Source organism: Lampetra fluviatilis, chromosome 67 (assembly GCF_964198595.1).
Source record: "Lampetra fluviatilis chromosome 67, kcLamFluv1.1, whole genome shotgun sequence".
Lineage (NCBI taxonomy): Eukaryota > Metazoa > Chordata > Hyperoartia > Petromyzontiformes > Petromyzontidae > Lampetra > Lampetra fluviatilis.
This window is the reverse complement of record NC_136341.1, coordinates 5522555-5541307: the sequence shown is the minus strand read 5'-3', so window position 1 is coordinate 5541307 and position 18753 is coordinate 5522555. Positions and strand designations below refer to the sequence as shown.

The 18753-nt window shown below is 52.7% G+C and overlaps 1 protein-coding gene across 1 annotated transcript in view; it reads left to right on the top strand.

Moving 5' to 3' along the window:
- The window catches only part of LOC144952414 (dynein axonemal heavy chain 2-like), a 139082-nt gene that overhangs the window by 37495 nt on the left and 82834 nt on the right, over positions 1-18753 (top strand). Inside the window, exon 4 of the mRNA XM_078882810.1 lies at positions 3920-4111. Coding sequence (XP_078738936.1) covers positions 3920-4111 — 192 coding nt within the window. The remainder of the gene's footprint in view (positions 1-3919; positions 4112-18753) is intronic.

Sequence of the window (18753 nt, the reverse complement as noted above, 5' to 3'; positions counted from 1 at the left end):
GGAGGCGATGGAGGAGGTGATGGAGGAGGCGATGGAGGAGGCGATGGAGGAGGCGATGGAGGAGGCGATGGAGGAGGCGATGGAGGAGGCGATGGAGGAGGCGATGGAGGAGGCGAGCGAGTGAGCGGCGGCGTCGTGCATTCCAGGCCTCCCGCAAGTCAAAATAGAACCACCGTCTCCTCCAATGGGACTCGACGAATACCGATTCGAATGTTTATTGTGCGCCCGGGGCGGCTGTTTTGCTTTGCACGCATGGCCAACACGGTTTGTTATTGAACCTGTCTTGTGCGCGCGTGTGTACACGTGCGCGTGTGCGCGTGTGTACACGTGCGCGTGTGCATGTGCGTGTGTGCGCGAGCGTGCGGTGGTGTAGTGGTTAGCGCTGCGCTGCGCTAAGAACCCGGCGACCCGAGTTCGATTCCCGCTCACGGCCACCCATCACCGGTGACGGATTATTTGAACCGGTGCCTGGGCCTCCCCCTAGGTCGACTCAGCCTCAAATGTGTTAGCTGGTGTAGTGGTGGTGTTGTAAACATCGCCACTGGGGAGACAAAGGCGGCCGGGCGTGGTGCTGGCCACCCACCCCCCTCGTGTGCCACAGCGCTGGCCTTCGTAGGTGCCGCTCGCTAACAGATGTTGACTACCTCGCTTGGTACACAGGAGGTCGTGGGTTTGATCTCGACCCTGATGATGCCTGCTGTATATTTGGAGTTTGCGTGTCTCTCTCTCTCTTTCTCATCAGCATCACCATCACGGTGGCTTGGAGATGTTAACTGCCTCGCCTGGCACACAGAAGGTCGTGGGTTTGATCCCGACCCTGACGCCTGCTGCATATTTGGAGTTTGCGTCTCTCTCTCATCATCATCATCATCACGGTTGCTAGGAGATGTTAACTGCCTCGCCTGGTACACGGGAGTTCGTGGGTTCGATCCCGACCCTGTCGCCTGCTGCATATTTGGAGTTTGCGTGTCTCTCTTTCTCTCTCTCCCCGTGGTGGATGCGTGGATCCTCCTAGATGCCCCCGTAATTCTCCAAGGTAACTCACCGTAATCCCCGTACCCTCGAAACCCCCATCCCTGTTCACCGCATCACCTTCAGTCCCCCTTATTGTACCACTCACAACCCTTGAAATGCGCCGTGAAAATGTAAGATAACATCAGAGCACTTGCTTCAGCCTTAAACCCCAGACACCCCCCCCAACTCTTCGCCCTTCACGTAAATCGTCTTCACGTCCCACGTGCATACGGCTTTTCATTTTCTTTGCGTTTTACCAAAACACAATCCGATTAACACGTAAGGAGTGGCAGTAGGGCTTTCGCACGACCAACGAGGTTGTTTTTCTTTTTCTTGGGTTAGATCACCGCGTGAATTGTCAGTGTGTTGTTAAAACCCACCACCACCACCACCACCTGGCACGGACAGTTAGTGAGGTTAGTCAGGAATGGTGACCATTCCAGTACTCAGGTAAATGTTGTAGTGGGTTTACTTTCCAATGCACAACCGGTTAGAGCTGTATTCGTATGCTGCACTATACACTACACTATACACTACACTATGCACTACACTATATACTACACTATACACTACTATACACTGCCATACACTACACTATACACGACACTATACACTACACTATACACTACACTATACACTACACTACACAATACTATACACTACACTATACACTACACTATACACTACACTATACACTATACACTACACTATACACTACACCATACACTACACTATACACTACACTACTATACACTACACTATACACTACACTATACACTACACTATACACTACACTATACTTTTCGATTTAAAGCTACAAACTAAGTTGCCTCTGTGGTAGCAGTTACATTGGACAAACCAAACGACATGTCTCGGACCGCATCCGTGAACATAAAGCTGACCTGAAACACGGTAGGACAAACACCTCAGCCGTGGCAGATCACTGTTACAACTCAGTGGGCTCACATGACATTGACTTCTCCAAGACAGAGGTTCTCTGCAAGCCACCTGGCTATCATGAGAGATTCGTTCATGAGGCGATCCACATATACAAACACAGAGACAATTTTAATCGAGAAGATGGATTCTGGCTTAGCAATCATTGGAAGGACGTAATAAACCATTTTGATACACATTAGGGTAGGTAGAATAATACATAGTGTTATGTTGAAATGTGGTTTATTGCAATACAGTATATAATTTAATGTTGTGTTTATCTATGGCAGTATATAGTACGGTATATGCTCGGTTGATGTAAGAGAATAAAGTTTAGATGGAAGCATATTATATAACTTTTACGACGTAGAATTGTAATGTATTACTTGCTGTTAGTAACTCAGCTTATTGTAGAGTATAGTAAGTATACTGATGGTGCTATGCAGTTTATATTTTAGTTTTTTGTATGTAGTTTATACTTTAGTTTTCTACGGTGTTGTTTAGTAACTGCAGCTACATATCATTGGCATTCCTTTCCTTTGTTAATGCTAATCCCTGCACCCCCCCTTGGTGCTCTTGATCCTGCATAGTGCGTGGGCATGGTATGACTTTGAAGCCCCCCCGCCCCCTGCGCATTTCCCATGTATATGCTAAACTCCTCTTGATATGCACATTCTTTTTGTTAAGGCGCTCTTCTCCCACCCCCAACCCAGCTTATATGTAAGCTCCTAGCTTGGATTGTCTCATTCTTCACCTGAGGACGGCTGCTTGCGTTGTGGCCGAAACGTCGTGAGAATTGTTTCATTTTATTATGTTTTATTTTTATTATTTTATTACTTCCCTTCTACGTGACTTTACCGAAAAAACCAAGACTACACTATACACTACACTACTATACACTACACTATACACTACACTATACACTACACTACTATACACTACACTATACACTATACACTACACTATACACTACACTATACACTACACTGCTATACACTACTATACACTACACTATACACTACACTACTATACACTACACTATACACTATACACTACACTATACACGATACTACTATACACTACACTATACACTACACTATACACTACACTATACACTACACTATACACTATACACTACACTATACACTACACTATACACTACACTACTATACACTACACTATACACTACACTATACACTACACTACTATACACTACACTATACACTATACACTACACTATACACTGCACTATACACTACACTATACACTACACTATACACTACACTATACACTCCACTACTATACACTACACTATACACTACACTATACACTACACTACACTATACACTACACTATACACTACACTATACACTACACTACTATCCACTACACTACTATCCACTACACTATACACTATACACTACACTATACACTGCACTATACACTACACTATACACTACACTATACACTACACTATACACTACACACTACACTACACACTACACTACTATACACTACACTATACACTACACTATACACTACACTATACACTACACTACATTATACACTACACTATACACTACACTATACACTACACTATACACTACACTATACTATACACTACACACTACACTACACACTACACTACTATACACTACACTATACACTACACTATACACTACACTATGCACTACACTATACACTACACTATACACTACACTATACACTACACTACACACTACACTATACACTACACTATACACTACACTATACACTACACTATACACTACACTACACACTACAATTGTAAATATTGTATCGGGTTTAGCGCTGCACGAGTAACCAAAATTCACCACGTCCCGTTGACGTGACGGTCCCGCCTGCCGATCGTCCGTGCGAAACACCCATCTCCACGCGGCGTTCTAACCCCAAACCCTCCGCCACCCTCCCTCGTGCCTCTCGTCACCAGGATGGCTCCCGGCAAGCGGAGAGCAACCTACACTTCCTGCTAGCGCTGCAGGAGCCGTGCGAGGCGCTGCGTGCGGGCAGAGCTCGCGACGCGCCGGGGGCTCTGGCACGCGTCCTCGCCACGACGCGCTTCGTGTGGATCCACTCGGAGTTCTACGGCTCCGCGGAGCGCATCGGAGGACTCCTGCGCAAGGTGAGGGTCGCGGTGCGGGCGGGGAGGGAGGGACGAGGGCGGAGGGTGGAGAGAGGCACGGGGCGGACGAGGGAGAGAGGCACGGGGTGGACGAGGGAGAGAGGGCAAAGATGTACTCCTGTGTGGCGTCTGATAGGTTGGAGGGGCAAGTGGTGTTAGTAGCGAGCAGCACCTGTGAAGGTAGCACAGAGAAAGATTCACTGTGTAGCCTCTAACAGGTTGTAGGGGCAAGTGCTGTTAGTAGCGAGTAGCAACTGTGAAGGTAGATACAACGATCTACTCCCGTGTAGCCTCTGATAGGTTGGAGGGGCAAGTGCTCCATTGGTACCTCATTTGCCAGTAAAAAATATGATAATTCATCTTCTTGGTTCTTTCGCTAAAGTGGCCGAAACGTCGTGAGAATTATTTTATGATGTTTTATTTTTATTATTTTATTATTTTCCTACCTACGTGACTTTACCGAAAGAACCAAGAAGATGAATCCCTGCAGTCACGAAAGAAGCTTTAAATCGAAAAATATGATAATTGTTTTTTTACCCAAGTGCTGTTAGTTGCGAGTAGCAGCACCTGTGAAGGTAGACACAGACAAAGCTCCCCCGTGTAGCCTCTAACAGGCTGTAGGGGCAAGTGCTGTTAGTTGCGAGTAGCAGCAGCACCTGTGAAGGTAGACACAGACAAAGCTCCCCCGTGTAGCCTCTAACAGGCTGTAGGGGCAAGTGCTGTTAGTTGCGAGTAGCAGCAGCTGTGAAGGTAGACACAGACAAAGGTCCCCTGTGTAGCCTCTAACAGGCTGTAGGGGCAAGTGCTGTTAGTTGCGAGTAGCAGCAGCACCTGTGAAGGTAGACACAGACAAAGCTCCCCCGTGTAGCCTCTAACAGGCTGTAGGGGCAAGTGCTGTTAGTTGCGAGTAGCAGCAGCACCTGTGAAGGTAGACACAGACAAAGCTCCCCCGTGTAGCCTCTAACAGGCTGTAGGGGCAAGTGCTGTTACCAGCGAGCAGCAGCTGTGAAGGCTACCGGCACTGTGGCACACGAGGGGGGGTGGGTGGCCAGCAACCACGCCCGGCCGCCTTTGTCTCCCCTATGTTTACTACACACAGCACCAGGTACTCATTTGAGGCTGAGTCGACCTAGGCGAGGCCCGGGACCAGTTCAAATAATCGTCACCGGTGTTGGCCGTGAGCGGGAATCGAACTCGGGTGGCGGGGTTCGTGGCGCAGTGTAGCGCTAATCACTGCACTACGGCTCCCCCTACACACTCACTCACGACCAACACCCGACATTCACCACTCAGTGATGGTGACGTCACCACGCCGCCTGTGCCAGACTAGGTGCACTTTGAGGCTGCCACGTGAAGCGTCGAAGGCTCGCCGCTGGCAGGAGGAGGTCACAGGACAGACCCAGCAGGTGCCATGGGTTGGCTGACTGAGATGACGGGTAGATGCACCACCAGCTGTACCCCCTACTCTGCCAACTTGCTGTGTATTAGCCTCCCAGCGCTCCGCTCGTTGTTGTGAGCGTCGCTCCTCTGCCCTCCGTTGTTGCTGGAGGGCAACTGCCCAGCAGCAGCAGCAGCAGCGTCCTTCACGAGCCTCCTCCAAAGACAAAGACACATATCCCCTGTATAGCCTTAACGGACTGTCAGGGGCAAGTGCTGTTAGCGAGCACCTATGAAGGCCGGCACGGCAAACGAGGGGGTGGGTGGCCAGCACCACGCCCGGCCGCGTTTGTCTCCCCAGTGGCGATGCTTACTACACACACCGCACCAGGTACTCATTTGAGGCTGAGTCGACCTAGGGGAGGAAGCCCAGGACCGGTTCAGATAATCGTCACCGGTGTTGGCCGTGAGCGGGAATCGAACTCGGGTCGCAGGGTTCGTAACTCGCGCGCCCGTGTACACACAAACAAAGATCCCCCGTGTAGCCTGTAACAGACTGTTGGGGCAAGTGCTGTTAGCGAGTAGCAGCAGCACCTGTGAAGGCTACCGAGGGGGCTACCACGCCCGGCCGCCTTTGTCTCCCCCGGTGGCGACGTGCAGACACACCGCACCAGGTACTCAGTTGAGGCTGAGTCGTCCTAGGGGAGGCCCAGCACCAGTTGAGAAAATCGTCACCGGTGTATTGGTGGCCGTGAGCGGGAATCGAACTCTGGTTCTCTGCCGGGTTCGTAGCGCAGTGGCGCGCAAACCACTACCCCACCACTCCCCACGATCGTCACAACCTCCACCAGAATCGCTATCATCACTCCCACCACCACAATTTCCACCATCACCACCACCACCACTAAAATTCCCACCACCACCACCACCAGCGCTATCTTCACTTCCAACACCACCAACACCACAACTCCCACCACCAGCACCACTGCTATCATCACTCCCACCACCACCACCGCTAAAATTCCCACCACCACCATCACAACTCCCACCACCACCACAACCGCTATCATCACTCCCACCACCACAATTTCCACCATCACCACCACCACAACCGCGATAATTCCCACCACCACCACCACCAGCGCTATCTTCACTTCCACCACCACCACCACCACAACTCCCACCACCAGCACCACTGCTATCATCACTCCCACCACCACTACCACCACTCCCACTACCACCACCTCCACAACTTCCACTACCACCACTACCACCGTCGTTATCATTACTCCCACCACCACCACAACCACCAGCTGTTTCTATAGCCCCAGGTATCGAGATTGCAAAGGTCAATGAGGAAAATGCGCCAGAGAAGGAAGGGAAAATCGATGTCAAGGGGGCTGGGGGTGCGGGCCTGGGGGTTGGGGGGACTGGGGGTGGGGGGGGCTGGGGGTGGGGTGGGGGCTGTGGGCGGGAGCGAGTGAGCGAGCGGGAGATCCGCACATAGACTGGCGGGTACCAGAGCGTAGCGATGTCACGGACACGGCTGGACACACGTGGACCCGCGCAGCCGGCCCGCCCCTTAACCCCTTGATGGGGAGGAGGGGGAGCCGCTGCCCGTCGCGGCGAAGACTCTGGTCGCGCCGCGGCCTGCTTCTGCGGCCGTCTGGAATGCTCTCTCTCTCTTGCCTGTCCGATTCCAACACTTGTCTTGAGATGGTTTCGTTATTGATGGCACGTTCAATCGACATCAGGCGGAGGACCCCACTGCAACAGCCCCGAGTCTCCCGCACATCTCCCACTTATATGCAGACCGAGGCCACGATCTCCCTCCCCTTCCCGAACCTTCCCGTCGACTCTGGACGCTCGCTCCGCCGGCAGACTCCACCGTCCTCTCCCGTCGGCTGTTCGCGCTCCCCTTCTCGATCATTCCCGTAGCCACCAGTCACTTCGCACTGCGGGCTGACTCCCCTGTCATTACCTCCCGTGGCCGCTAGTCCATTCGCACTGGGGGCTGACTCCCCTGTCATTACCTCCTGTAGCCGCTAGTCCGTTCGCACTGCGGGCTGACTCCCCTGTCATTACCTCCTGTAGCCGTGAGTCCGTTCGCACTGCGGGCTGACTCCCCTGTCATTACCTCCCGTGGCCGCTAGTCCATTCGCACTGCGGGCTGACTCCCCTGTCATTACCTCCCGTGGCCGCTAGTCTCTTCACGGTGCGGGCTGACTCCCCTGTCATTACCTCCCGTGGCCGCTAGTCCGTTCGCACTGCGGGCTGACTCCCCTGTCATTACGCCCGTAGCCGCGAGTCCGTTCGCACTGCGGGCTGACTCCCCTGTCATTACCTCCCGTGGCCGCTAGTCCATTCGCACTGCGGGCTGACTCCCCTGTCATTACCTCCCGTGGCCGCTAGTCCGTTCGCACTGCGGGCTGACTCCCCTGTCATTACGCCCGTAGCCGCGAGTCCGTTCGCACTGCGGGCTGACTCCCCTGTCATTACCTCCCGTGGCCGCTAGTCCATTCGCACTGCGGGCTGACTCCCCTGTCATTACCTCCCGTGGCCGCTAGTCCATTCGCACTGCGGGCTGACTCCCCTGTCATTACCTCCCGTGGCCGCTAGTCCATTCGCACTGCGGGCTGACTCCCCTGTCATTACCTCCCGTGGCCGCTAGTCCATTCGCACTGCGGGCTGACTCCCCTGTCATTACCTCCCGTGGCCGCTAGTCCATTCGCACTGCGGGCTGACTCCCCTGTCATTACCTCCCGTGGCCGCTAGTCCATTCGCACTGCGGGCTGACTCCCCTGTCATTACCTCCCGTGGCCGCTAGTCCCTTCGCACTGGGGGCTGACTCTTTTGAATCTTCGTCGTTATCTGGATTGACTCAAGTTCGCTTCTTTAGAACTGCTGCTGCTTGTTGTTGTTGCGTGTAGTTTGATGTCCCCCCCCACCCGCACCTCCGATTAGCTACGGTGGGCTACGTACGGTGCGAAAGAAGTTCAACATGCACACACACAGAGATCCACAGACTCACACAGAGACCCATATACTCACAGATAGACCCATACACTCACAGAGACCCATAGACTCACACAGAGACCCATAGACTCACACAGACACCCAATATACTCGCACAGAGACCCATAGATTCGCATAGAGACCCATAGCCTCACACAGATACCCATAGATTAAACCAGGGGCCCATAGCCTCGCACATAGACTCGCACAGAGACCCATAGACTCACACAGAGATTGCATTGCACCAGGTAAGGCCCCGCTGAGTTGCTGAATAGCTCTTGTCAGAAGCGAGCCTGACCGTCTTGTCAGAAGCGAGCGTGACAAATGATAGCAGCTCTACCGAGTAGCGGCTTATCATCATCATCATCATCGTCACGTGCACATTTATATCAGTTTTCAAATAACTTTAAACGCGTCACTTCGATTCTAAACGTGGAGGGTAAAACCGGAGAATCCATGGAGAGAGAGACACGCAAACTCCAAATATACAGCAGCAGGCATCGTCAGGGTCGGGGATCGAACGCACACACTCCTGCATACCAGGCGAGGTAGTCAACATCTCTTAGCCACCGTGATGATGATGATGAGAGAGAGAGACGCAGACTCCAAATCTATAGCAGCAGGCGTCATCCGGGTTTGGGGATCGAACCTACGGCCTTCTGCATACCCGGCGAGGTAGTTAACACTTACCTAGCCACTGTGATGATGATGAGAGAGAGAGACACCGCAATTCCACAAATATACAGCAGCAGCCGTCATCAGCGTCTGGGATCGAACCCACGAACCTCCCGCATACCCGGCGAGGTAGTTAACACTTACCTAGCCACTGTGATGATGATGAGAGAGAGACACCGCAATTCCACAAATATACAGCAGCAGCCGTCATCAGCGTCTGGGATCGAACCCACGAACCTCCCGCATACCCGGCGAGGTAGTGAACACCTACCTAGCCACCGGCTTTAGCTTTAGCCAGGGTAGAGGAGGGACCTGCCCTCCCTCCCGCCCTCCTTCTCCTGCGCGCTCGGAAGATCGTACGGCCAGATAGGTTAATCCAGCCGGACAGGAACTCAATATTTGCCAAGCCCTAATAACCACCCTGTGGGTGTGCAGGATAGGCTAATGATAACTTACCAAGGACAGGTAATGGTTGTTTGAGATTGATGAGAGATGTTGGGTGGAGAGGTGGGGGTGGGTGGGTGGGGGCTGGAATGGGGGGCGGGGGGAGGGGCGTTTGTGCCGCGCCCTTGGTGCTGTAAATTAATAAATACAAAAAAATCGAGGCTACCGTGTGGGTGGGTGGTTGGGTGGTTGGGTGGGTGAGTGGGTGGGTGAGTGGGTGGGTGGGTGAGTGGGTGGGTGGGTGAGTGGGTGGGTGGGTGGGTGAGTGGGTGGTTGAGTGAGTGAGTGGGTGGGTGAGTGGGTGAGTGGGTGGGTGGGTGGGTGAGTGGGTGAGTGGGTGGTTGAGTGAGTGAGTGGGTGAGTGGGTGGTTGAGTGAGTGAGTGGGTGAGTGGGTGGTTGAGTGAGTGAGTGGGTGGTTGAGTGAGTGAGTGGGTGAGTGGGTGATTGAGTGAGTGGGTGAGTGAGTGGGTGGGTGAGTGGGTGGGTGGGTGGGTGAGTGGGTGGTTGAGTGAGTGGGTGAGTGGGTGGGTGAGTGGGTGGGTGGTTGGGTGGGTGGGTGAGTGAGTGAGTGGGTGGGTGGGTGGGTGAGTGAGTGGGTGGGTGAGTGGGTGAGTGGGTGGGTGGGTGGTTGGGTGGGTGATTGGGTGAGTGAGTGGGTGGTTGAGTGAGTGGGTGGGTGGGTGGTTGGGTGGTTGGGTGAGTGAGTGGGTGGTTGAGTGAGTGAGTGGGTGAGTGGGTGGTTGGGTGGGTGGGTGAGTGGGTGGTTGAGTGAGTGAGTGGGTGAGTGGGTGGGTGGGTGGGTGAGTGGGTGGGTGGGTGAGTGGGTGGTTGAGTGAGTGGGTGAGTGGGTGGTTGAGTGGGTGGTTGAGTGAGTGGGTAGGTGAGTGGGTGGGTGGTTGGGTGGGTGGGTGAGTGGGTGGTTGAGTGAGTGGGTGGGTGGGTGGTTGGGTGGTTGGGTGAGTGAGTGGGTGGTTGAGTGAGTGAGTGGGTGAGTGGGTGGTTGGGTGGGTGGGTGAGTGGGTGGTTGAGTGAGTGAGTGGGTGAGTGGGTGGGTGGGTGGGTGAGTGGGTGGGTGGGTGAGTGGGTGGTTGAGTGAGTGGGTGAGTGGGTGGTTGAGTGGGTGGTTGAGTGAGTGGGTAGGTGAGTGGGTGGGTGGTTGGGTGGGTGGGTGAGTGGGTGGTTGAGTGAGTGGGTGAGTGGGTGGGTGGGTGGGTGAGTGGGTGGGTGAGTGGGTGATTGAGTGAGTGAGTGGGTGGGTGAGTGAGTGAGTGAGTGGGTGGGTGAGTGAGTGAGTGAGTGGGTGGGTGGGTGGTTGAGTGGGTGGGTGGATGAGTGGGTGGATGAGTGAGAGGGTGGATGAGTGAGTGGGTAGGTGAGTGGGTGGGTGAGTGGGTGGGTGAGTGGGTGTTTGAGTGGGTGAGTGGGTGGTTGAGTGGGTGGTTGAGTGGGTGGTTGAGTGGGTGGTTGAGTGAGTGGGTGAGTGGGTGGGTAGGTGGATGAGTGGGTGGATGAGTGAGTGGGTGGGTGGGTGAGTAGGTGGGTGAGTGAGTGGGTGGGTGGGTGGGTGGGTGAGTGAGTGAGTGGGTGGGTGGGTGGGTGAGTGGGTGGGTGAGTGGATGGATGTGTGGGTGGGTGGATGAGTGGGTGGTTGAGTGGGTGGATGAGTGAGTGGGTAGGTGAGTGGGTAGGTGAGGGGGTGGTTGAGTGGGTGAGTGGGTGGTTGAGTGGGTGGGTGAGTGGGTGGGTAGGTGGATGAGTGGGTGGGTGGTTGAGTGGGTGAGTGGGTGGATGAGTGAGTGGGTGGGTAGGTGGATGAGTGGGTGGATGAGTGGGTGGATGAGTGGGTGGTTGAGTGAGTGGGTGGGTAGGTGGATGAGTGGGTGGGTGAGTGGATGGGTATGTGGATGAGTGGGTGGGTGAGTGGGTGGTTGAGTGGGTGGTTGGCGGCCTCATCAGGCCTCCCCCTCAGCCCCTCGACTCCACCCTTTCTCCCCACCCCACCCTCCTCACCCCACCCACCCTCCTCACCCCATCCACCCTCCCCACCCACCCCGCCCACCCTCCGCACCCCACCCACACCACCCACCTACCCCACCCACCCCACCCACCCTCCCCACCCTCCTTACCCCACCCCACCCACCCACTCTCCCCACCCACCCCACCCACCCTCCCCACTCTCCCCACCCACCCCCTTAGCCCCCATTCCTCCACGTAGCGTTCCCCTGAGTGGCGAAGCGGCGTTTACGGCCTCGTTATCGCTCGTAGCTCGCGCGCGCGTTACGCGGCTCGTTAGCCGCCTCACCCCTCGTAATGGTGGGGGGGGAGGGGGTGAGAGGGTGGAGGGAGTGGTGGGGGGGGGGGGTGGTGGGGGGTGAGAGGGTGGAGGGAGTGGGGGGGTGGTGGTGGTGGGTGGGGGGTGAGAGGGTGGAGGGTGTGGTGGGGGGGTGGTGGTGGGGGGTGAGAGGGTGGTGGTGGTGGGGAGGGTGGTGGTGGGGGGGGGTAAGAGGGTGGAGGGAGTGGTGGGGGGGTGGTGGTGGGGGGGTGAGAGGGTGGAGGGAGTGGTGGGGGGGGGGGAGTGGTGGAGGGGGGGTTGGGGGTGGTGGAGGTGGTGGAGGTGTTAGTGGTGAGGGTGGTGGTGGTGTTGGTGGTGGGGTGGTGGTGGTGGGAGTGGTGGTGGGGGGGGTGGTGGTGGGTGGTGGGTGGTGGTGAAGGTGGTGGGGGGGGGGGGGAGGTGGTGGGCCGGGGTGGTGGTGGTGGTGGGGGTGGTTGGGGGTGGGTATGTTTACTGCCCCGGTGGGGTTGAGGGTGCATCTCGTCATGGTGGCGAGGGAGATGTTGACCATCTCGCCTGGTACACAGGAGGTCGTGGGTTCGATCCCCGACCCTGACGATTCTATATTCTCTGTCCCCACCGCCCACCACCCCCCACCACCCCCCCACCCTCCTCCTCCACCCTTCCACCACCACTGCCCCCCTCCGACTCCCCCCCCAACCCGCTCGCCCTTCACAGCGATGGCCGTCAACGGCGGCTCACGGCGACAAGCGGAACCGGCGTCAGCCGACCGCCGCCGATGGGCGAGTTAACGGGCGTGTTGCCTCCCCGTCTGTTGTGGTGACGGTCAGTTAGCAGTGCTGCTCCCCCCGTGATGGTGGCGGTGGGTGGGGGTGGTGGTGGCGGTGGTTGTTGGTGGTTGGTTGGTGGTGGTATCAGGACTTGTTTTTATTTTTTATTAATTTTAATTTCATGTTTTACCTTCGTGACTTTACCGAAAGAACGAAGAGTAGGTATCACGACTTTCACCATCACCAACTACGATCCATCACCCAGTCGTGGTGGTGGTGGATGGTGGTGGTGGTGGTATCACGACTTTCACCATCACCAACTACGATCCATCACCCAGTCGTGGTGGTGGTGGATGGTATTGGTGGTATTAATGGTGGTGGTGGTGGTATCACGACTATCACCATCACCAACTATGATCTATCACCCAGTCGTGGTGATGGTGGATGGTGGTGATGGTGGTGGGGGGTGGTTGTTGGTGGTTGGTTGATGGTGGTATCACGACTATCACAATCACCAACTACGATCCATCACCCAGTCGTGGTGATGGTGGATGGTGGTGAGTGATGGATCGTGGTGGTGACGGTGGTGATGGTATTGGTGGTATTGATGGTGGTGGTGGTGGTGGTGATGGTATCACGACTATCACCATCACCAACAACGATCCATCACCCAGTCGTGGTGATGGTGGATAATAGTGGTGGTGAGTGACGCATAGTGGTGGTGGATGGTGGTGATGGTGGTAGTTGTGGTGATGGGGTGTGATTACCACCAATATCACCACCACAACCACCACCACATCACCACCACTCCATTACACCACCAACTCCAACAACCGCCATTGGCCACTCAGTGACGGTGACGTCACCACGGCGCCTGTGCCAGGCCAGGTGCACCTTGCGGCCACGTGAAGTGTCGAAGGCTCGCTGCTGACACTCACGGGACAGACCCAGCAGGTGTCATGAGTTGGCTGACTGACATGGCTGGCCGATGTACCACCAGCTGTGCCCCCCTCCGTGCCAACTTGCTGAATTTTAGCCGCCGGGCGCTCCTCTGCCCTCCGTTGTTGTTGGTAGGCGACTGCCTCCAACTGCCCAGTAGCAGCAGCAGCGTCCTTCACGAGCCTCCTCCTCCACAGAGGCCGATATTGACACCGCTGGTACAGGTCTTCGGCAAGTCCACTCAGCTCCACATCCTCCTGTACTGCATCAGCTCTGTCTCTTCTCTAGACCGTGCCACGAACTCACCCACCCACTCACCCATCAGCTCCATATCTTCTATAGCCCGTGTCACCCACTCACCCACCCACTCACCCATCAGCTCCATCTCTTCTCTAGCCCGTGTTACCCACTCACCCACCCACTCACCCATTAGCTCCATCTCTTCTCTAGCCCGTGTCGTGCCCGTTTAGCCCCCACTCTATCCGGCCAAACAGAACCTGCTTGGGCATTCGGTGGCTGGGCATGCAGGTTACATGACCCAGCCAACGCAGCCTTGCCTACAACAGGAGCTCACTGGTGGGAATGTGTCCAGATCTTTCAAGGATTTGTGAGCTCCTCACAGAATTCAGCCTGGTTAAATCCACACCACCACCAGATCACCACTACCATATCACAACACCACTACCACCACATCGCAACACCGCCACCACCACACCACCACTGGCATCACCACCACATCACCATCGCACCATTGCCACCACCACCACCACCACCACCGCTGCTGTCACTACTGTAAAGAAAAAGGAGGAGAGTAAAGAGAGAGAGAGAGCGAGTGAGCGAGAGCGAGCCAGAGAGAGAGCGAGCGAGAGAGCGGGCGAGAGAGCGGGCGAGAGAGCGGGCGAGAGAGCGAGCGAGAGAGCGAGCGAGAGAGCGGGCGAGAGAGCGACATAGAGTAGGAAGAGAGGGGGTACAGAGAGAGGGGGGGGGCAGAGAGGGGGGTAGAGAGAGAAGGAAAGGGTAAGGAGAGCAGAGTTAAAAATATTTTGTTAAATCTTTAATTTAAAAAGGGGGGGGTGGGGGGTTGGGGTTACGTAAAGCAAAGCATTAAACAAAGTAAAAACAACAAAAACGAAATGCTGAACGAAGCAAAGTGCCGACTACACCGAGCATCTTCTTGTTTCCTCTGATCGTAAAAAAACAAGAGAGAGAGAGAGAGAGCGAGCGAGCGAGATAAATGTGAGAGTTTGAATGCGTCCTGTGTTATGCCGGGGATAATAGCGGGAGAAGCTCGCTCCAGCGCACAGCCTGAACGCTGTCTGATGCGGCGATGGAGAGTTGGTGGTGGCAGGGGTGGAGTAAGGAGGGGGGGGGGCACCCAGACAGCCCCCCACCACCACCGCCGCCGCCGCTCACAGGGGGAGGAGGGAAGAAGGCCATGGTATGGGCAGAAGTGGCAGGATGAGTGGGGGGTGTAGCGGTGTTTCTATACGCTATACACTACACTATACACTACACTATACACTACACTATACACTATACACTACACTATACACTACACTATACACTACTATACACTACACTATACACTACACTATACGCTACTATACACTACTATACACTACACTATAAACTACACTATACACTACTATACACTACACTATACACTACTATACACTACACTATACACTACACTATACACTACACTATGCACTACTATACACTACATTATGAACTACACTATACACTACACTATACACTACACTATACACTACACTATACACTACTATACACTACACTATACACTACACTATACACTACTATACACTACTATACACTACACTATATACTACACTATACACTACACTATACACTACTATACACTACACAAAACACTGCTATACACTACACTATACACTACTATACACTACACAAAACACTGCTATACACTGCACTATACACTACACTATACACTACACTATACACTACTATACACTACACTATACACTACACTATACACAACACTATACACTATACACTACACTATACACTACACTATACACTACACTATACACTACTATACATTACACTATACATTACACTATACACTACACTATACACTACACTATACACTACACTATACACTACACTATACACTACACAAAACACTGCTATACACTACACTATACACTACACTATGCACTACTATACACTACATTATACACTACACTATACACTACACTATACACTACTATACACTACTATACACTACACTATACACTACTATACACTACACTGTACACTACACTATACACTACACTATACACTACTATACACTACACTATACACTACTATACATTACACTATACACTACACTATACACTACTATACACTACACTATACACTACACTATACACTACACTATACACTACACTATACACTACACTATACACTACACAAAACACTGCTATACACTACACTATACACTACACTATGCACTACTATACACTACATTATACACTACACTATACACTACACTATACACTACTATACACTACTATACACTACACTATACACTAATATACACTACACTATACACTACTATACACTACACTATACACTACACTATACACTGCTATATACTACACAAAACACTACTATACACTACACTATACACTACACTATACACTACACTATACACTACACTATACACTACACTATGCACTACACTTTTGGCTCGCCATCTTACAAAGACGGTCAACCGCGGTTCTTTTAGAGGCACTGCTTCTGCGGCCGTCTGGAACGCTCTTCCTTCCGATATCAGAAAGCCACTGGGAGCTACGATGCACTTTTAAATCATCATCATCCTCACCATCATCATCACCATCATCATCACCATCATCACCACCATCATCACAATCATCATCATCATCATCACCATCATCATCCTCACCATCATCATCACCATCATCATCACAATCATCATCACCATCGTCACAATCATCACCACCATCATCATCACCACCATCATCACCATCATCATCACCATCATCACCATCATCACAATCATCACCACCATCATCATCACCACCATCATCACCATCATCATCACCATCATCATCACCATCATCATCACCACCATCATCACCATCATCATCATCACCACCATCATCATCATCACCACCATCATCACCATCATCATCATCACAATCATCATCACCATCATCCTCACCATCATCATCACCATCATCATCACCATCATCATCACCATCATCACAATCATCATCACCATCATCATCATCACCACCATCATCACCATCATCATCATCCTCACCACCATCATCACCACCATTATCATCATCACCATCATCATCACCACCATCATCACCATCATCACCATCATCACCATCATCACCATCATCACCATCATCATCACCATCATCACCATCATCACCATCATCATCACCATCATCATCATCATCACAATCATCATCACCATCATCCTCACCATCATCATCACCATCATCATCACCATCATCATCACCATCATCACCATCATCACCATCATCATCACCATCATCACCATCATCACCATCTATATTGACAAACTCGCGTCTTTACAACTGCTGCTTGTTGTGTGTTTAGTTTGTTGGTGTTATGTAAACTGTTCGTCGCGGTGTGGGACGTTAACTACCTCGCCTGGTATGCAGGAGGTCGTGGGTTCGATCCCGACCCTGATGACGCCTGTTGTATATTTGTAGTTTGTGTGTGTGTCTCTCTCATCATCATCACGGTGGCTAAGAGATGTTAACTACCTCGCCTGGTATTCAGGAGGTCGTGGGTTCGATCCCGATCCTGAAGCCTATTGTAAATTTGGAGTTTGTGTGTCTCTCTCATCATCATCACGGTGGCTAAGAGATGTTAACTACCTCGCCTGGTATTCAGGAGGTCGTGGGTTCGATCCCGATCCTGACGCCTATTGTAAATTTGGAGTTTGTGTGTCTCTCTCATCATCATCACGGTGGCTAAGAGATGTTAACTACCTCGCCTGGCATGCAGGAGGTCGTGGGTTCGATCCCGATCCTGACTCCTGCTGTCAACTTGGAGTTTGCGTGTCTCTCTCTCCCCGTGGTCGTGCGGATTTGTCTCCACGTATTCCGGTTTTTCCCTACACATTTAGAATCAACGTGAGGCTTTGAAAGCATTTTGGCTGCACGCGATAAGCCACTCGGTTCAGCTGAAGTCGTTCTTGATGGCCGGGCTTACTTCCGAAGAAGGAGTTTCACAGCAACTCAGCGGGGCCTTACCTGATACAATAAAATCGTGTAACTTTCGTGTGTTCTACGGGTGTGAGGCTTTCGTGACTGCAGAAATCCATACTTGGTTCTTTCGGTAAAGTCACGTGGGTAGAAATAAAATAAAAGAAGATAATTGGGTTTTTACCCTTCTATCTGGCAACAAAACTGACACCTTTTTTACAAGGAGTCATGTTTGCATAGACCACAATACCTGCAGTCATAATGCAAACAAAAAACGTTTGTTTTCTTTTGTTTGCTGGTGACTTTGTGTATTTCATATTGAAATCGCCTCCAGTGCTTTTGCTGCTGGCGGCAATAAAAGTTGTTTAAAAGTCAAAGTCTGTGAAGGAAGCCAGAGAGGAGAAAGGGGAGAGAGAGGAGAGAGAGGAGAGAGATGGGGAGTGAGAGGAGGAGTGGGGGAGGGGGTGGAGAGAGTTTTGACTTTTTAAACAACTTTTATTGCCGCCAGCAGCAACAGCACTGGAGGCGATTCCGATACGAAACACACAAAGTCACCAGCAAATTAACGCTACAAATCCACACGAAAGAAAAGTCAAAGAAAAGTCACGTGGTGGTGGTCATCGCGCACGCCACGGTGACGAGCGAGCGCTTCAGAAGGTGAACACCACGAGGGTGCCGTCCACGCTGGTACAGAGAGGGGCTTGTCCGGCTCCCCAGCGTTCGAAGAAGTTGCCCATATTCACCGGCATGTGTGTGGTACATGGCGTGCTTTAGCCGGAGCCGCGCCTTGAGCACGCCTCTGAACACTGGAAGCACAGAGCAGCCGTCAGTGTCACCTTCCAGCATCTTCTTCCTCGTTCTGTACACCGCCA